Genomic DNA, 19,410 nt, shown 5'->3' with positions numbered 1-19,410 from the left:
TAGCAGCATTAGGGAAAAAGCAGCGTTATGGGCCATAACGCTGCTTTTTCACTCATAACGCCAAACTCGTAATCTAGCTGATAGTCATTTAAGTAATATTTAAATGTATTATACAGCTTATACATACATGTTAGTTATTATATAGTTTTTAATACTTTTGTATATATAGTACCATCAAAAAGATAGTATAATACTATAATCAGAAATGTATGAGTTGTTTTAAATAGTTAAAGATTATCATTTGAATTTTAATACACAAAAAAAATAAAAAATGCAGCCTTAGGAGATTGTGAGCAAAAAAGCAGGGAGCAGTTACCTTCTGTAAAAATATTAAAAGTTAATTTATTAGTAAAATCAGTGTACAGACATGCATGAGTAGGTATGCCACTTGGTCTGACCCATTGTGCTCAGAGAGGTCTACACATTTTGTTCTTGCTAACAGCAAACTGATCTGATCCCACTTTGAGGAATGGCTAAGTCCCCCTACATCAGTTCTCCACTTTCAATACCTTTCTATGCCCACCCCACCTCCTATCCACATTTTTCTCAAGATTTTGCCAACCACTTCAACAAAAAAAATGATTCCAACAGAAATGAAATTGTCTCTCAACACACTTCCAGTCTCTAAACCCCCCAGATATTTCCAAACACCAAAAACTCACAAAACCACAAATTCAGCTTTTTTGTCCCTGTTATTGAGGAAGACGTTTCTGCCCTTTTATTGTCCTCTCACCTCACTATCTGTACCCTCAATACCATCTCCTTGCAACTACTGCCATCCCTCTCTCCTACTCTTACTCCAATCCTCACACATATTTTCAATCTCTCCCTCAGTACTTGTATATTTTATTTGTCCCTCAAACATGCACTAATCACACCTATCTTAAAAAAAACATCTCTTGATCTAAACTCCCCATCCAACTTCTGCCCTGTTTCCCTACTCCCCCTTGCATTTTAACTTCTGTAAAGGCTTGTGTATATATATATATATATATATATATATATATATATATATATATATATATATATATATATATATATATATATATATATGTTTCTCACACTTACTCACATTAAACTCTCTTTTTTTGGCTCATTGCAATCTGGATTTCACCCCATAAATGCACAGAGATAGCAATTATCAAGGTTACTAATGACTTTCTTACTGCAAAAACGAAAGGCCACTTTTCTCTGTTAAAATTCTTCTCGATCTGTCTGCAGCCTTTGATATTGTTGAAGACCCTCTCTTGCTCCAAACCCTCCAATCCTTCAGCATTTGCGACACAGTCCTCTTGTGGGTCTCCTCCTACTTGTCCAACAATACCTTTAGTGCATCTTTCTCTGTTGCATCATCTTAGCCTTTACCACTTTCTGTTGGGGTACCACAAGGCTCTGTCCTTGGTTTCCCTTTTCTTATCAAACTATACAGCATCCTTAGGTTTCTTAATAAAGTCCGACAGATTTCAATATCATTTGTATGCTGATGACAACCAAATCTACCTCTCTGCACCAGACCTATCCTCTTCCTTGCTAACCCGTGTCACTAACTGTTTTTCTCATATCTCATCTTGGATGTCCTCTCACTACCTTAAGCTAAATATCTACAAAACTGAGCTCCTTATTTCCCCTCTTCATCCAAAATCTCTCCCCCCCATCTTTCTATAACTGTTGATAACAACATAATTACCCCAACTCCGCAGGTCTAATGTATTGGGGTCACGCTTGACTCAGACCTTTTTTTCAGTCTTTGGCCAGATCCTGCTTTTTCCACCTTAAAAAATCTACAAAAGTTGCCACTTCCTCACACAAGACACAACTAGGATTTTAATTTACTCTCTCATCATTTCCTGCCTTGCCTACTGCAACTCCATTCTCTCTGGTCTCCCTAGCTGCCGTTTATCTCCTTTACAATCCATAATGAATGCTTCTGCCAGGCTGATCTTCCTTACCCATCGCTCCTTGTCTGCTGTACCTCTCTTTCAATTCCTTTCCTGGCTTCCCCTAGCCTTCAGAATAAAACACACAATCCTGACTTTAGCATTCAAAGCCCTCAATAACACTTCTCTACCCTATATCTCAGACCTTGTCTCCAGATGCTCTCCCTCCCATCCCCTTCACTCTGCTCATGACCTCATTCTCTCCTCCTCTCTTGTTACTTCCTCACATTCCCATGTACAGGACTTCTTCAGATGTCCCCTATTTTATGGAACTCTCCCCTAGTTTTCATATCAAGTGTTCATTTATCTCCATTATTCATTTTGTAGTCCATTTCTGAACCCTTATTATTTCTGCAATGTCCTTTTTAATAATTTGACCCCAAAACTGTACTCAAAGTGAGGTCTCACCAAAAACTTATATAGGAGCACAATTATATTTCCCTTCATCTTTTATATACATACTAATTTTTCTGTTAAAGGGTACCTACTAAAACTGGGATTTGTATATACAAATTGAGAATTGTACAAGTTGTGGAATAGTAATGACTTTTAATTTTATATACTATAGGTTAACCTATATGTAAGTACTTTGGTCTGTGTGTTATTATCACTATACTATACACAGGGGAGTCTTATCTTTTAATGGAGAAGCAGACATAATTCATTCTGGAAAACTTCTGCATAAGGGTGCTAACTTTACTTTACCACAACATGTGTACAATCAATTCATAGATGCTACTAATTATGTCACCCGTGGTTAGGACCAATTTTCCTATTTCATAAAAAAGAGAGCATTTCAAAATATATTATGGGGTTTTGTTTATGCCTGTTTCTGTAATAAATAAACCAACTTTTATTGTTTGGTTTGCAAAGGTGTAATTATCAGTGAATATTACTAGTAAATACACATCAGCTTTGTAATCAGACAATCAATTTGACACATTTTAAATACTGCTCCTTCACATGCATTATAGAAATGTTTCAATTCCATGTTGCTTTAAGTGCTTTAATATACAAATAAAAGTGTAAGTAAAAATAATATTTAGAGTCATACCACTTTTAGGGCTAGCAATTAACAATAACCCCTAAAAACTGCTTTGTGCAGTTTTTTTTTTAATAAAAAACTACACTACACTTAAATTTGTGGGCAATTAGGCACATTTAGAAAATTAACCAGAGATCTGACCTCTGGTTAATTTTCAAAGCGCTAATTGCTACCACGAGCTCACAGTAGCAATAACGAGACAATTGTAATGGTTGGTAATTTATCGTGAGCTGTTTACGGGCGCACGATAAATTAGCGCTTCACTTGTAATCTAGCCCTTATTAGATACATTACGACAGTCAAAATTAAAATACACATGACCATTTATTAAAAAAACTTCTGCATTTTCCTGAAAGAAACATTAACATAAAATTTGGTTTTGAAGAAGAACAATTATTTAACAAAAAAACATTGAATTGCATGGAATCTACAAATGCACAAAATAAGTTAATAAACTGCAACAGAAAATAAATATGCAAATTCTCTTTAATTTTATAAAATGTAATTGCATTTTACATTAATATTTTTTTTCATAAACATCCAAAAACCAAAGAGTATGGTCCGTTTCTAGTATCTGTTATAATTATCTCAGTTTGTGTCATAATTGTGTTAAAATATATTTTATCTTTATTACAAACTCGTATTTTAGTAGCGCTACTGATTGAAAAACAAAATACACAAATCATGTGCTAATTCTACACTAACATTAAGTACCAGATTAAAAAATAAATATATATGAGTTTATTAGATTGCATATAAAGGCTTTTTGCCATGCAAATACTATTGCCACCATGCAATTAATTTTGATAAAATATGATGCAACACTTGGTAATTCATATTTAGTATTTATATATTGCATTTACTTATGTGACGTATAAAAAAAACGGGGGGTAAGTTGTTTAAAATAAATGTTAGTACTAACTCATAAAGCACTGATCTGAAAATGTTGTAAGTAAACTACATACGAGCTCAGCTTTCTTAAAAGTTCATTTGTGGATTTTTCTTTTTCCTTTTGCAACTCACGATACAAACAGTGATGCTTATGATTATAGAAATGATAATAATTGCTGCACATACAATCAGTGCCAGATGTGTTATGTTAATTTTATTAGAATTATCAATTGGTTTATTGGTGTTGGAAAGTTGTGTAGTAGGTGATTCAGTTGTGGTTTCTAAAGCTGCAGGGATAAGAAGAGCCGCCTGTGCTATATTAGATAGATCTGATTTCTGTGGCTTTTCATCAAAAGCAATCAGAGCAAAATATAGGATGGTGCCATTTTCTATAACCATATCCTTAGGAACAAAGGTAAATGTTTCGCTGGATCCGGCCGGCTGTGGGGTTAGACTGGAGATATTTACTGAAACACAACCATTAAAGTTATCTCTGAGTTCACTAGATTTGGTGCTCATCCTTAGGTCGTATCTTGATGCTGAAAAGAAAAAAACACATACAAATATTTTAAAATAACCTAAAAATTCAGTGACACAAACTCTGCAAAGAATAGTGCATTTGGGTTATGATGTAACTGGTCTGTATTATTATCGCTATTTGTGTGTGCTTTTAGTTAAACGATTTTTGTTACGATTTCTTTTTATGCACCTTAACAACATAATGTTTCATATTGTAAGATTTAAAAAAAAAATACAAATTATATTGTGCACATAAAATATGAAAATGCAGTGGGCCGACAGACATACGCTAGCAGGGGGTGTCAATCAACACGATCGTATGAGATTGGGTGGATTGCTGTCCGCTGCCTCAGAGGTGGGGACGAGTTAAGGATCAGCGGTCTTAAGACCGCTGCTTCTTAACTGTTGTTTCTGGCGAGCCTGAAGGCTTGCGCAAAACAGGGGCATCAGGGGTAATTCGGCCCTTGATAAATCTCCCCCAGTGTACGCTCCTTAGCAAGACACCCTGTTTTCAGGGTAAAAAGTCACTTTAGATCATTCCTTGAAGGAAATAGGATAGGAGTATTGGCATTCTTTAATAATTTACCAGCCCAGAGACCTTTAGATCATCGGGCACCTATTGTTATTCTTTATATAGTACACTATAAATGTTAGAACAGGGATAGACCATACAGGGGAGGGGAATAAGGGGGCTTGGCTCAGGGTCCCCACAAATTTGACTTGCACAGTGTCCTGCAAATGCTAATGGTGGCCCAGTCTCAGGAATACAATATGTTGTGATTTTTTTTTCGCCTAAATCAAACAGAATATTAAAACATATTACTCTAAATTATTTTCACATCTAAACCACCAAAAAAAATAAATTCTGGAACGTATAGAAAATAACAACTCTTGTTTTTGTGTAACAATTGTGCTTATATCCCGCCACAATCCCTAAATATGTCAAAAAGCAAATTCAGTAACCTTCAAATGCTGCAAATAAATAGCTTGTTTGGGCAATTTGCAGCAATTACCGGTTAAATAATTTGCTTTTTGGAATCTTTAGAGATTGTGGGACAGAGCACATTTTTACACAGAAGCAAGAGCTGTTTAACATCTCTTTAAAGAATTGTTAAACACAAATGTAAACCCCAAAGTGGAGCACTAACAGTTACGAGTGAGCGATAAGGGGTATATTGCAGGTGTTTGTGTGCGTCAGGTTTTTCACTCATATTACAAATTGAAAGTAAATGACATAGCTTGAGCGCAATCACAACTTAATCTACAATAATTACGGCATCCTCAGAGCTCTGATTCACTGTTTTGCAAAACAAAAAATTTGCACAAAACGCATCAAAAATACATTGCAAAGTACAGTTACTCTCATAATAACACTAATCAAAATTATTAAAAACATTGCACAAAAAAAGTTATAAAGGCTCAAAGATATGCAGGAAAGGGCTTTAACATTGAAATACATACATATACATGTCTAAAGATGAATAGGTTTGTGTGTATATATATATATATATATATATATATATACACATTTATTTATGTATTTATATGTGTATAAATGTATTTACAGACATATACACATATAAACACATAAAAGCATATGTATGCATATATAGACATATATATATATATATATATATAAGTGCCTTGGAGCCCTTTCCAGTTAATTAGATGAAAACATGAAAAATCATACATAAGCAATATGTTTTAACAATGTATTCACTGGAAATATTTCACATTCCAATGTTCTGCACATAGCAGAATATGTTATAAGTATTTATAAATAGATATTCCTATATATTTCTGTATATATCTATACCTATATATCAGGCCCGGACTGACCATAGGGCACACCGGGCAATTGCCCGGTGGGCCGCCATGCTCAGTGGGCCGCCGGTACCCTAAGCCCTGTGACCCGGCCGTCCACCATCCATTACCGTACACACAGTGCTTCTGCTTCCCTTAGTTCTTACTTAGGCTCTATTTTGGTGCGGCTGTTGTGCTGCCGGAATCCCGATCCCTTATCCCCGCCCACCATTACCCGGCCTTATCTGCCCAGTGCCCACCATTACCCGGCCTTATCGCACGCAAGTCTCAAAATGACAGCTGCGAGCATGTGTGAGGGAGTGGGGCTTGCCCTCAAAAGTTTGGAGTGACTGAGTCTGTGTGAGCCAAAGTCCAAACCAGACTAGACAGGCGCACGGTGCAGGCAGTGACAGGAACAATACACCGGCACCTGGGAAGTGGGAACAATAAAATGTATTTTTAAGGGCTTTCCTGTTTGTTTAAATGTTGACGTTGTGGTCAGGGAAGGGTATGCTATATGCTATTTGCATGCAGCAGGTGGGGAGTGCGTGGTGCGCGCTATTTACATGCAGCAGAAGGGGACAGCACAAGCTATCAGGATGCCAGCAGTGACAACATCATAGTAGGGAAGAGAGTTTGACAGAGAGCGTGCCCCCAAGTCATACTGCGCAGGCCTGAGGCTTTAGGAGAGAATGCAGAGCGCGGGAAATATTTTTTAAATGCCTGCACTGTTCAGTCTAAGACTGTGTGCAGATGGAGTCAACTTCCTGTTACTGGGGGAGGACTGCCTGGGTGGGTGGACATGGACAGGACAGCCATGTCTGCAGTACAGAGCATCAGTGGCCACTGGCCAGTGCTGCTTCCAGACACATATGCACCTTCTGCCTTCAGAGGAAGCTGGTAAGTGAGAACCTAAAAGCCTCTATATGAAAAGCTGCCTGCCTTTTTTTACTGCAATCTGCTTAATTTCTCCATTACTGACCTATGGGAATGTGGAATTGATTTACAAGCCCAATTGCGATATTATACACATGCTCAGGGACATTTCTAATTAGGCAATGTTTGCAATTGTCTAGGGGTGACATGTCTACAAGGGATACCTTTCAAGATGATTATGTGAATAGTCTTTGTAATACTCTCCTTATCTTCTGATAGAAAGGAATCTATATAGAAAAGAATGTTTAGGGTCATCAACTATGTGCTTTTGTTGACATTAGTGGCGATATTACCAGTGACTATTAAGTGGAAAAGGCAGGGAACAATTTACTAACCTTAACCTGTACCTAGGGACTGTGTGTCTGTATGTGTGTGTCTCTAACTGTGTATGTTTGTGCGTGTATACTTTTTGTATACCTATGTGTATATCTGTGTGCATTTATGTATCTGTGTATGGATGTGTGTGTAAGTATGTACATGTGTGTGTATGTGTGTGTTTGCATGTATCTGTCTATGTGTGAGTGTACTACATGTGTGTACCTGTGCATGGATGTGGGTGTCTGTATATCTGTTTGTGTCACACATATTTACACACATAAATACACATATACTGTATGTATGTATATCTATGTGTGTGTGTGTGTATATATATATATATATATATATATATATATGTGTGTATATATATATGTATATATGTATATATATATATATATATATATATATATATATATATATATATATATATGTGTGTATGTGTGTGTATATAATCTATTATATGGTTAAAGGGAAACTAAACCCAAAAAAATTCTTTCATGATTTAGGTAGAGAATACAATTTTAAATAACTTTCCAAATTACTTCTATTATCTAATTTGCTTCATACTTTAGATATCCTTTGTTGAAGAAATAGCACTGCACATAGGTGAGCCAATTACACGAGGTGTCTATGTGCATCTACCAATCAGCAGCTACTGAGCATATCTAGATATGCTTTTCAGCAAAGAATATCAAGAGAATGAAGCAAATTAGATATTAGAAGTAAAATAAAAAGTTGTTTAAAATTGCTTGCTCTTTCTAAATCATGAAAGAAAAAATTTGGGTTTTATGTCCCTTTAACCCCTTAATGACCACAGCACTTTTCCATTTTCTGTCCGTTTGGGACCAAGGCTATTTTTACATTTTTGCGGTCTTTGTGTTTAGCTGTAATTTCCCTCTTACTCATTTACTGTACCCACACATATTATATACCGTTTTTCTCGCCATTAAATGGACTTTCTAAAGATACCATTATTTTCATCATATCTTATAATTTACTATAAAAAAAATTATAAAATATGAGGAAAAAATGGAAAAAAACACACTTTTTCTAACTTTGACCCCCAAAATCTGTTACACATCTACAACCACCAAAAAACACCCATGCTAAATAGTTTCTAAATTTTGTCCAGAGTTTATAAATACCCAATGTTTACATGTTCTTTGCTTTTTTTGCAAGTTATAGGGCCATAAATATAAGTAGCACTTTGCTATTTCCAAACCACTTTTTTTCAAAATTAGCGCTAGTTACATTGGAACACTGATATCTTTCAGGAATCCCTGAATATCCCTTGACATGTATATATATTTTTTTAGAAGACATCCCAAAGTATTGATCTAGGCCCATTTTGGTATATTTCATGCCACCATTTCACCGCCAAATGCGATCAAATAAAAAAAAAAAGTAAAATTTTTCCAAATTTTAGGTTTCTCACTGAAATCATTAACAAACATTTTGTGCAATTATGGCACAAATGGTTGTAAATGCTTCTCTGGGATCCCCTTTGTTCAGAAATAGCAGACATATATCGCTTTGGCGTTGTTTTTAAGTAATTAGAAGTCCGCTAAATGCTGCTGCACACCACAAGTGTATTATGCTCAGCAGTGCAGGGGTTAATAAGGGAACTTGTAGGGAGCTTGTAGGGTTAATTTTAGCTTTAGTGTAGTGTAGTAGACAACCCCAAGTATTGATCTAGGCCCATTTTGGTATATTTCAGGCCACCATTTCACCGCCAAATACGATTAAATTAAAAAAAATAGTCAACTTTTTCACAAACTTTAGGTTTCTCACTGAAATTATTTAGAAACAACTTGTGCAATTATGGTACAAATGGTTGTAAATGATTCTCTGGGATCCCCTTTGTTCAGAAATAGCAGACATATATGGCTTTGGTGTTGCTTTTTGGTAATTAAAAGGCCGCTAAATGCCACTGCGCACAAAACGTGAATTATGCCCAGCAGTGAAGGGGTTAATTAGGTAGCTTGTAGGGAGCTTGCAGGGTTAATTTTAGCTTTAGTGTAGAGATCAGCTTCCCACCTGACACATCAGACCCCCTGATCCCTCCCATAGAGCTCTCTTCCCTCCCCCACCCCACAATTGTCCCCGCCATCTTAAGTACTGGCAGAAAGTCTGCCAGTACTAAAATAAAAGGTTTTTTTTTTTACTTTTTTTTTTTTTTTTAAGCATATTTACATATGCTGCTATGTAGGATCCCCCCTTAGCCCCCAACCTCTCTGATCCCCCCCAAAACAGCTCTCTACCCCCCCCCCCCCCACTGCCTTATTGGGGGCCATCTTGGGTACTGGCAGCTGTCTGCCAGTACCCAGTTTGCATATAAAAATTGTTTTTTTTTCATTTATTTCAGTTTTTTCTGTAGTGTAGCTCCCCCCCCCCAGATCAATCCCCCACCCCCTCCCAGATCCCTTCCATTACGTTTTATTTTTTATTATATAGTACAAAAATATGTACAAGTTTCTGTAGTGTAAGCGGTTCCCACCCGCTCCCTCCCCGTGCACGCGCCCTCCCGCCGCCCCCTGTGCACGCGCGCGCGCCTGTGCGCGCCCCCGGCGATCCCGCCCCCGATCCCGCCCCCCTCTCTGACTAAGAAGCCATCGATGGCCGCCCACCCACCTCCCATTTACGCTCCCACCCACCAACGAATGCGGCCATCGATGTCCGGTGCAGAGAGGGCCACAGAGTGGCTCTCTCTGCACCGGAGGGGCAAAAATTGTTATTGCAGGATGCCTCGATATCGAGGCATCCTGCAATAACCGGAAAGCAGCTGGAAGTGATCAGGATCGCTTCCAGCTGCTTTCCAAACCGAGGACGTGCAGGGTACGTTCTCAGGCATTAACTGCCTTTTTTCTGAGGACGTACCCTGCACGTCCTCGGTCGTTAAGGGGTTAAATAAGAAGTGTCGGGGGGGGGGGGGGTTAGTGGGCTGCTTTGCCTTAAAATGCCCGGGCCTATTTTTGGTCCCAGTCCGGCCCTGCTATATATAATCATGTGTATATATACACTCACCGGGCACTTTATTAGGTACACCTGTTCGATTGTTTGGTAACACAAATTGCTAATCAGCCAATCACATGGCAGCAACTCAATGCATTTAGGCATCTAGATGTGTTGAAGATGACTTCCTGAAGTTCAAACCGAGTATCAGAATGAGGAAGAAAGTGGATTTAAGTGACTTTGAACGTGGCATGGTTGTTGGTGCCATACAGGATGGTCTGAGTATTTTAAAAACTGCTGATCTACTGGGATTTTCATGCACAATCATCTCTAGGTTTACAGAGAATAGTCAAAAAAAGAGGAAATATCCAATGAGCGGCAGTTGTGTGGACGACAATGCCTGGTTGATGTCAGAGGTCAGAGGAGAATGGGCAGACTGGTTCAAGATGATAGAAAGGCAACAGTAACTCAATTAACCACTCATTACAACCAAGGTATGCAGAATACCATCACTGAACACACAGCACATTGAACCTTGAAGCAGATGGGTTACAGCAGCAGAAGACCACACCGGGTGCCACTCCTGTCAGCTAAGAACAGGCAGAGGCTAAAATTTGCACATGCTCACCAAAATTGGACAATAGAAGATTGGAAATGTGTTGTCTGGACTGATGAGTCTCGATTTCAGCTGCGACATTCAGATGGTAGGGTCATTATTTGGCATAAACAACATAAAAACATGGATCCATCCTGCCTTGTATCAACGGTTCAGGCTGGTGATAGTGGTGTAATGGTGTGGGGGATATTTTATTGGCACTCTTTGGGCCCCTTAGTACCAATTGAGCATTGTTTAATTGCCATGGCCTACCTGAGTATTGTTGCTGACGGTGCTGACCATGTCCATCCCTTTATGACTACAATGTACCCATCTTCTGATGGCTACTTCCAGCAGGATAATGCATAATGTCACAAAGCTCAAATCATCTCAAACTGGTTTCTTGAACATGACAATGAGTTCACTGTACTCCAATGGCCTCCACAGTCACCAGATCTCAATCCAATAGAGCCCCTTTGAGATGTGGTGGAGATTCGCATGATGGATGTGCAGCCGACAAATCTACAGCAACTGCGTGATGCTATCATGTCAATATGGACCAAAATGTCTGAGGAATGTTTCCAACACCTTGTTGAATCTATGTCACGAAGAATTAAGGCAGTTCTGAACGCAAAAGGGGGTCCAACCCACAACTAGCAAGGTGTACCTAATAAAGTGGACGGTGAGTGTATATATATACTTTGTGAAGAACATTGGAATGTGACATTTTCATGTATTCTTGTTGGGTTAGCGCACTTGAGAATATGGCATTTGGTTTGCGCGCAAGTTGTTGTTTTTTTTTTAGCAGTAAAAAGAATATTTAGACTCGTACCACATTTTGGGCTAGATTACAAGTGGTGCTCTAACATTTGCACTCAAGCAATATCAGAATATTGCAAGTGCATAAATTTGCGTGCATATAACAAGATGAAAGTAAACACGTTTGCTCTAGCGCAATCAAATTTAATGTGCGCCGGGTTAGCGATTTAATACCTCGCGTAAATGGTTAGAGTTAAAATGAAAGTTGCACCAAACACAACATAAAAGCATTAAAATAAAATATTAATCTCATATAAACACTATCTGATAAAAATATTAATATTAATATATATATTTTTTATAAGGTTTCAAAGGTATATTGATATATATGTCTGTGTGTGTAAATAATAATTCGATAATAGTATTTAATAATGTGTTTTACTGTGTATTTACTGTAAATATTTCCAATGTTCTTCACATACAGAAAAATGTTATTTTTATTATAAATACATATTTCTATAGGTATCTGTATATACCGCTACTTCTATATCTCTTTATATAGATATATAGGTATAGATATATATTTTACATTATCAGACATATATAAATATATATTTAATAATAAAAATTAAAAATGTTCTACGTGAAGAACATTGGAATGTAAAATATGTGTAATGCGCTTTGGGTTTCGTACTTTAGGTCTAACGCGGGGTGGTGCACATAAAGAATTAGTTATCTAAAAGGGACATGAAATCCCAAATTTTTCTTTCAAGATTCAAATAGACCATAACATTTTAAACAACTTTTAAATTCCCTTCTATTGTCAAATTTGCTTCAATCACTTGGTAACGTTTGTTGAAAAGCATATCTAGATAGGCTCAGGAGTTTATTTAGGTACTTTGCAATGTGGGGAGTGGCGGTTTAGGGGTTAATAGTTTATTTAGGTACTTTGCTATGTGGGGGGATGGAGGTTTAGGGGTTAATAGTTTTGTAATGTAATGTATTTTTGATATGTTTTGTGACACTTTTTAATTTAGAAAAAGTTTACCACAGCTCTTAGATCGCGGTAAGGATCGAAGCATAGGATGCAATTGCGCTAGCGCAAACGCAATTTAGCTGAATTGTAAATGGATCAAGAAATTGTGATTGCGCTAGCGCAAAACCTTTTGTGCCGCACTTGTAATCTAGCTCAAAGTCTATTACATATATCGGTATTGATAGTAGTAACATCTGCATATTATATATAACGTTAGATAAGTTTCCAATCATTATAGATGAATTTTAATGTGGGATTAGTGTTAAGTAATATAGGTTCCTCATCAGCATTCTGTACTGACAGCTATAAGGTGATACCATTACCGATGTAGCAATGTGACTTTTTTATTCAGTAATGAATATATATTGACATACTGAGGCATATTTATCAAATATCTGTTGGACCTGATCCGACAGTGCGGATCAGGTCCGACAGACATCGCTGAATGCGGAGAGCAATACGCTCTCCGTATTCAGCATTGCACCAGCAGCTCACAAGAGCTGCTGGTGCAACGCAGCCCCCTGCAGACTCACGGCCCGCCAGCAGGGGGTGTCAATCAACCTGATCGTACTCGATTGGGTTGAATTGTGGCGATGTGTGTTCGCCTGCTCAGAGCAGGCGGACAGGCTTATGGAGCAGCGGTCTTTAGACCACTGCTTCACAACTGCTGTTTCTGGCGAGTCTGAAAACTCGCCAGAAACACGGGCCCACAAGCTCCATATGGAGCTTGATAATTAGACCCTACTATCTCTTTAGTAAATATTTGTTTTTAATATATTGTTTATATACATTTACTGATTGTTACTGTAGTGTGGTTTGTTTTCAGTGGTTTTTGGTTAAAATGGTAATCACTACGGTAACTAGACATGTGCGTTTTGTTTTGTTCCGAATCGAAATTCGGAAGAATTTGCCAAATTCGGAGATTCAAATCGATTCGAATTTCCAAATTACCCTAGCAACAAAACTAAACTAATCCAAATGCATTTGTAACAAATAAATCCGAATTAGTTTGGATTTATTCATTACGTTCAAATGGCCATGGACTAATCACAATTCAGTATAAAAATTAAATTTAGTGAGATTTAGTGAGATAGAACAGTGAAATAATTCTGTTTGTGTAACTTGGAACCATCTGATTCAATATAACACATACCGAACTTCCAAATTTACAACTCGAATCCGAAACGAATACATCCAAATACATCCAAATTTATTCGAATCCGGATGAATCTGAAATGAGTACATTTGAATGTATCTGAATTCGAATCGATCTGAAACGAAATTTGAAAAAATCTGAATTGGTCTGAAACTAACCGAAACAAATTTTTCCGCTGTCCACATGTTTAAAGGTTACCAGTTTTGGCGTAATTTTCTGTGAGTGGGAGGGGTTTTGTGCTATAAATGTTTGTTGTTTGCAGGCACTCTGGTCAGTCTGAGGAAGGGGAGCCATTCCCCTAAAGGTCACATAAATAAACCACCTGTTCTTCAAATGTGAAATCCAGTGAGTGCAGTCTTTACTTTTTACTATTTGGATGCATTACCTGGACCCTGGTAACTGTTTCTGTTTGTTAGTGAGAGTGCAGATCCCTGTTGATTTTTCAAATATATATATACAACTAGAAATAAATGGCACTCACTTGATTTATGGTGAATCAAATTGTTCCTTTATTCACACAACATGATGTTTTGGGGAAACAATCCCCTTCCTCAGACGTTGTCTCCCACGTTGTGTGAATAAAGGAACAATTTGATTCACCATAAACCCATTGAGTGCCATTTATTTCTATTTGGATGTATGCTGATTTGGCACCCTGGTCCATTCGTCTCTGCAGTAGGAGTGCATATTTGTAAGACTTTCTATATACTGTATATATATATATATATATGTGTGTATATAACAAAAATTGCAAGATGTGTGAACTCTCACCGAAAGTACAACAGATGCCAGGGTGCTCTTAGCATAACAAGTCCAAAAAGAGAATAAAGCACTCGCTGGTCTTCAGTCAACAAACAAACCGATTTATTGTAATGTGACGTTTTGGGGTAAACAAGCCCCTTCCTCTGACAAACAAACAGTGAACAAGTGAGGCTTTTATAGTCTCTGTTAGGCTCTCCTACAGCAATCTGACAATTAGAGAGCAGCGTGTGCAAAAACAATACATGTGCAGCCAAACAGTTGATTGGGTGTGTAGCAAAAGTGAATAAAAACAAAATTGATATATCAGATACAGTGGTGTTCAGAAACCTGTCACAAGGTCAACCCCACTTGAAACAACAACAAACATAATAAATACCAAACCAGAACAACACTATCAGTCAAAGTTCATTTAAAAAACAAAAATATGGTTGAAAATGCCAGCAATTCATTTGTAGCTTACTACACACCCATTTATGACAAAATTCAAGAAAGACAAACAACTTCAGACACACTGGCATCCTAGCTTGAAATAAAACACACAGGAGACATAAGTCAATATATCGTTCGACCATTTCAGTTTACATAAACAGCGTATGAAGTCCGCGATCCGCTGTAAGGTGACAAAGTAAAATGATTAAGCCATCAGAACAAAGCATCAAGTGGGCATGAGCCGACATACAAAGTCGTCATGGAAACCTCAAAACAAACAGCGAGCAAACCAACCACCAACCAGAGGCGTGGTCCAAAACGTATAATTCTTCAAGCCGTCCAAACAAAAATTAAAATGGGCATCAACAGACGTGTACGATCGTCATGGAGACCTCCTAGCAACAGAATGAGCAAGCAAATCAAACACCGCAGACGTGATCCTGTCCCAAGCAAATCATAGCTCAATCGTCAGAGAGGGCATGGCCCTGACTCATACGCATCATCAGTCAGCAGGCATGCATAAACAAAAAACGCAACTGGGGCAGAGATATACATAACTATTCACACAGCCGTCTAAGGAAATCATGCAAAAACCATCAGTAAAATATATTTTTTAACAACAAATCAGAGAAAGCCCACAATTTGGGCAATAATGGGAAAATACTTTAGGGAGTTTAGGGAGGTTGGGAGTTAATGGGCTTTCAATCCGTGTTTTAAATTTGTGCCGGAATCTAGTATAAAAGTATTAATTTAACCGCCTATGCACTCGAGTTTGAGGCATGTACTTTTCAAGCCTAATTTATCCAACAGATATTGAGACAATGGCGATGTAGTTAGTTTTACAAATGCAGCAGGTGGATATTTAGCTGAATCTTTCTGATACTATTTGATTTATCCGTAGAAGTCAATTTAATGTCGGGTTGAACTGAGAGACTTATAACTCTATAGTGATACTATGAGCATATTTACATGATTTATGTTGCCGCAACAGACATTGTTACTAGAGACATTGGCCTCTAGTTATCAAGCCGTCAACCTCAAATACGCTGGAATTCCGCAGCGTATTTGTGGCGAGGCTGATTCACTGTAGTTATCAAGCACTACAGCCCGGCAAAAGTAGAATATAGTGACGTAAGCAACAATTCACCGGACTCAGTCCGACACAGATCGATTCTTACGTCACTCCAGATGTTCCGAACGCAAGATCGGCACAATCTGACTACTTTTGGGAGTTATAAAAAAACTAGCGGGTACGCTCTGCACTTTTCCGGCCCAGCGTACCTGGTTTTCAATTCGCCGCCCTGGAGGCAGCGGATCCCATAGTAATCAATGGGAGTCTGACCATAGTTAAAGCTCATGTTCGCTGCTGCCCGATATCCCATTGATTCCTATGGGAAGTGTGTACACCTAACACCCTAACATGTACCCCGAGTCTAAACACCCCTAATCTGCCCCCCTACACCGCCGCCACCTATATTAAACATGTTAACCCCTAAACCGCCGCTCCCAGACCCCACCGCAACTACAATAAATATGTTAACCCCTAAACCACCGCTCCCAGACCCAGCCGCATCTATAATAAATATGTTAACCCCTAAACCGCCGCTCCCAGACCCCGCTGCAACTATAATAAATATGTTAACCCCTAAACTGCCGCTCCCGGACCCCTCCACCACCTACATAATACCTATTAACCCCTATCCTGCCCCCCCTACACTGCCGCCACCTATAATAAATGTATTAACCCCTATCCTACCCCCCTACACCGCCGCCACCTATAATAAATTTATTAACCCCTATCCTGCCCCCCCTACACCGCCGCCACTATAATAAAATTATTAACCCCTAAACCTAAGTCTAACCCTAACACCCCCTAACTTAAATATTAATTAAATACATCTAAATAAATATTATTCTTATTAACTAAATTAATCCTATTTAAAACTAAATACTTACCTTTAAAATAAACCCTAATATAGCTACAATATAACTAATAATTATATTGTAGCTATTTTAGGATTTCATTTTATTTTACAGGCAAATTTCAATTTATTTTAACTAGGTACAATAGCTATTAAATTGTTATTAACTATTTAATAGCTACCTAGTTAAAATAAAGACAAATTTACCTGTAAAATAAAAACTAGCAAGTTACAATTACACCTAACACTACACTATCATTAACTAAATTATTCCTATTTAAAACTAAATACTTACCTGTAAAATAAACCCTAAGATAGCTACAATGTAATTAATAATTACATTGTAGCTATTTTAGGATTTATATTTATTTTACAGGCAACTTTGTATTTATTTTAACTAGGTAGAATAGTTATTAAATAGTTATTAACTATTTAATAACTACCTAGCTAAAAGAAATACAAAATTACCTGTAAAATAAATCCTAACCTAAGTTACAATTAAACCTAACACTACACTATCATTAAATACATTAAAATACCTACAATTAAATACAATTAAATAAACTAACTAAAGTACAAAAAATAAAAAAACTAAGTTACAAAAAATAAAAAAACTAAGTTACAAAAAATTAAAAAATATTACAAGATTTTAAAAATAATTACACCTAATCTAAGCCCCCAATAAAATAACAAAGCCCCCCAAAATAAAAAAATGCCCTACCCTATTCTACATTAAAAAGTAATCAGCTCTTTTACCAGCCCTTAAAAGGGCTTTTTGCGGGGCATGACCCAAAGTATTAAGCTCTTTTTCCTGTAAAAAAAAATACAACCCCCCCAACATTAAAACCCACCACTCACATACCCCTACTCTAACCCACCCAAACCTTCCTTAAAAAAAACCTAACACTAACCCCCTGAAGATCTCCCTACCTTGAGTCGTCTTCAGCCAGCCGGCCACCGATGGAACAGAAGAGGACATCCGTAGCGGCCGAAGTCATCATCCAAGGGGTGCTGAAGAGGTCTTCCATCTGATAGAAGTCTTCATCCCTGCGGCGTCTTCAATCTTCATCTATCCGGAGCGGAGCCTTCTTCAACGACGCCTACCCGACGAATGGATATTCCTTTAAGTGACATCATCCAAGATGGCATCCATCGAATTCCGATTGGCTGATAGGATTCTATCAGCCAATCGGAATTAAGGTAGGAAAAATCTGATTGGTTGATGCAATCAGCCAATCAGATTCAAGTTCAATCCGATTGGCTGATCCAATCAGCCAATCAGATTGAGCTCGTATTCTATTGGCTTATCGGAACAATAGAATCAGATTTTTCCTACCTTAATTCCAATTGGCTGATAGAATCCTATGAGCCAATCGGAATTCGAGGGACGCCATCTTGGATGACGTCACTTACAGGAATATACATTCGTCGGGTAGGCGTCGTTGGAAGAGGAAGGCTCCGCGTCGGCTCGTTTAAAGAAGGCTCCGCTCCGCTCCAGATGGATGAAGATTGAAGACGCCGCAGGAATGAAGACTTCTATCGGATGGAAGACCTCTTCAGCGCCCCTTGGATGATGACTTCGGCCGCTCCGGATGTCCTCTTCTGTTCCACCGGTGGCCGGCTGGCTGAAGACGACTCAAGGTAGGGAGATCTTCAGGGGGTTAGTGTTAGGTTTTTTTAAGGGGGATTTGGGTGGGTTAGAGTAGGGGTATGTGGGTGGTGGGTTTTAATGTTGGGGGGTTGTATTTTTTTTACAGGCAAAAGAGCCGATTACTTTGGGGCATGCCCCGCAAAAAGCCCTTTTAAGGGCTGGTAAAAGAGCTGATTACTTTTTAATGTAGAATAGGGTAGGGCATTTTTTATTTTGGGGGGCTTTGTTATTTTATTAGGGGCTTAGATTAGGTGTAATTAGCTTAAAAATCTTGTAATATTTTTTAATTTTTTGTAACCTATTTTTTTTTTATTTTTTGTACTTTAGTTAGTTTATTTAATTGTATTTAACTGTAGGTATTTGTAGTTAATTAATTTAATGTATTTAATGATAGTGTAGTGTTTAATTGTAACTTAGGTTAGGATTTATTTTACAGGTAATTTTGTATTTCTTTTAGCTAGGTAGTTATTAAATAGTTAATAACTATTTAATAGCTATTCTACCTAGTTAAAATAAATACAAAGTTGCCTGTAAAATAAATATAAATCATAAAATAGCTACAATGTAATTATTAATTAGGAATAATTTAGTTAATAATAGTAATTTTATTTAGATTTTTTTATTTAGATTTATTTAATTAATATTTAAGTTAGGGGGGTGTTAGGTTTAGGGTTAGGCTTAGGTTTAGGGGTTAATAAT

General features: G+C 37.6%; 1 protein-coding gene across 1 annotated transcript in view; it reads right to left on the bottom strand.

Moving 5' to 3' along the window:
* Positions 1 to 3,552: 3,552 nt before the first annotated feature.
* Positions 3,553 to 19,410, bottom strand: part of LOC128641109 (calcium-activated chloride channel regulator 1-like) — a 170,447-nt gene continuing 154,589 nt past the window's right edge. Inside the window, exon 14 of the mRNA XM_053693684.1 lies at positions 3,553 to 4,412. Within this exon, the coding sequence (XP_053549659.1) occupies positions 3,961 to 4,412 (452 nt within the window). The 3' untranslated portion in view covers positions 3,553 to 3,960. The remainder of the gene's footprint in view (positions 4,413 to 19,410) is intronic.

This window comes from Bombina bombina, chromosome 10 (assembly GCF_027579735.1).
Source record: "Bombina bombina isolate aBomBom1 chromosome 10, aBomBom1.pri, whole genome shotgun sequence".
NCBI classification, from domain to species: Eukaryota; Metazoa; Chordata; class Amphibia; order Anura; family Bombinatoridae; genus Bombina; species Bombina bombina.
The sequence above is the reverse complement of the archived record's forward strand: the minus strand, read 5'-3'. Positions and strand labels throughout refer to the sequence as shown.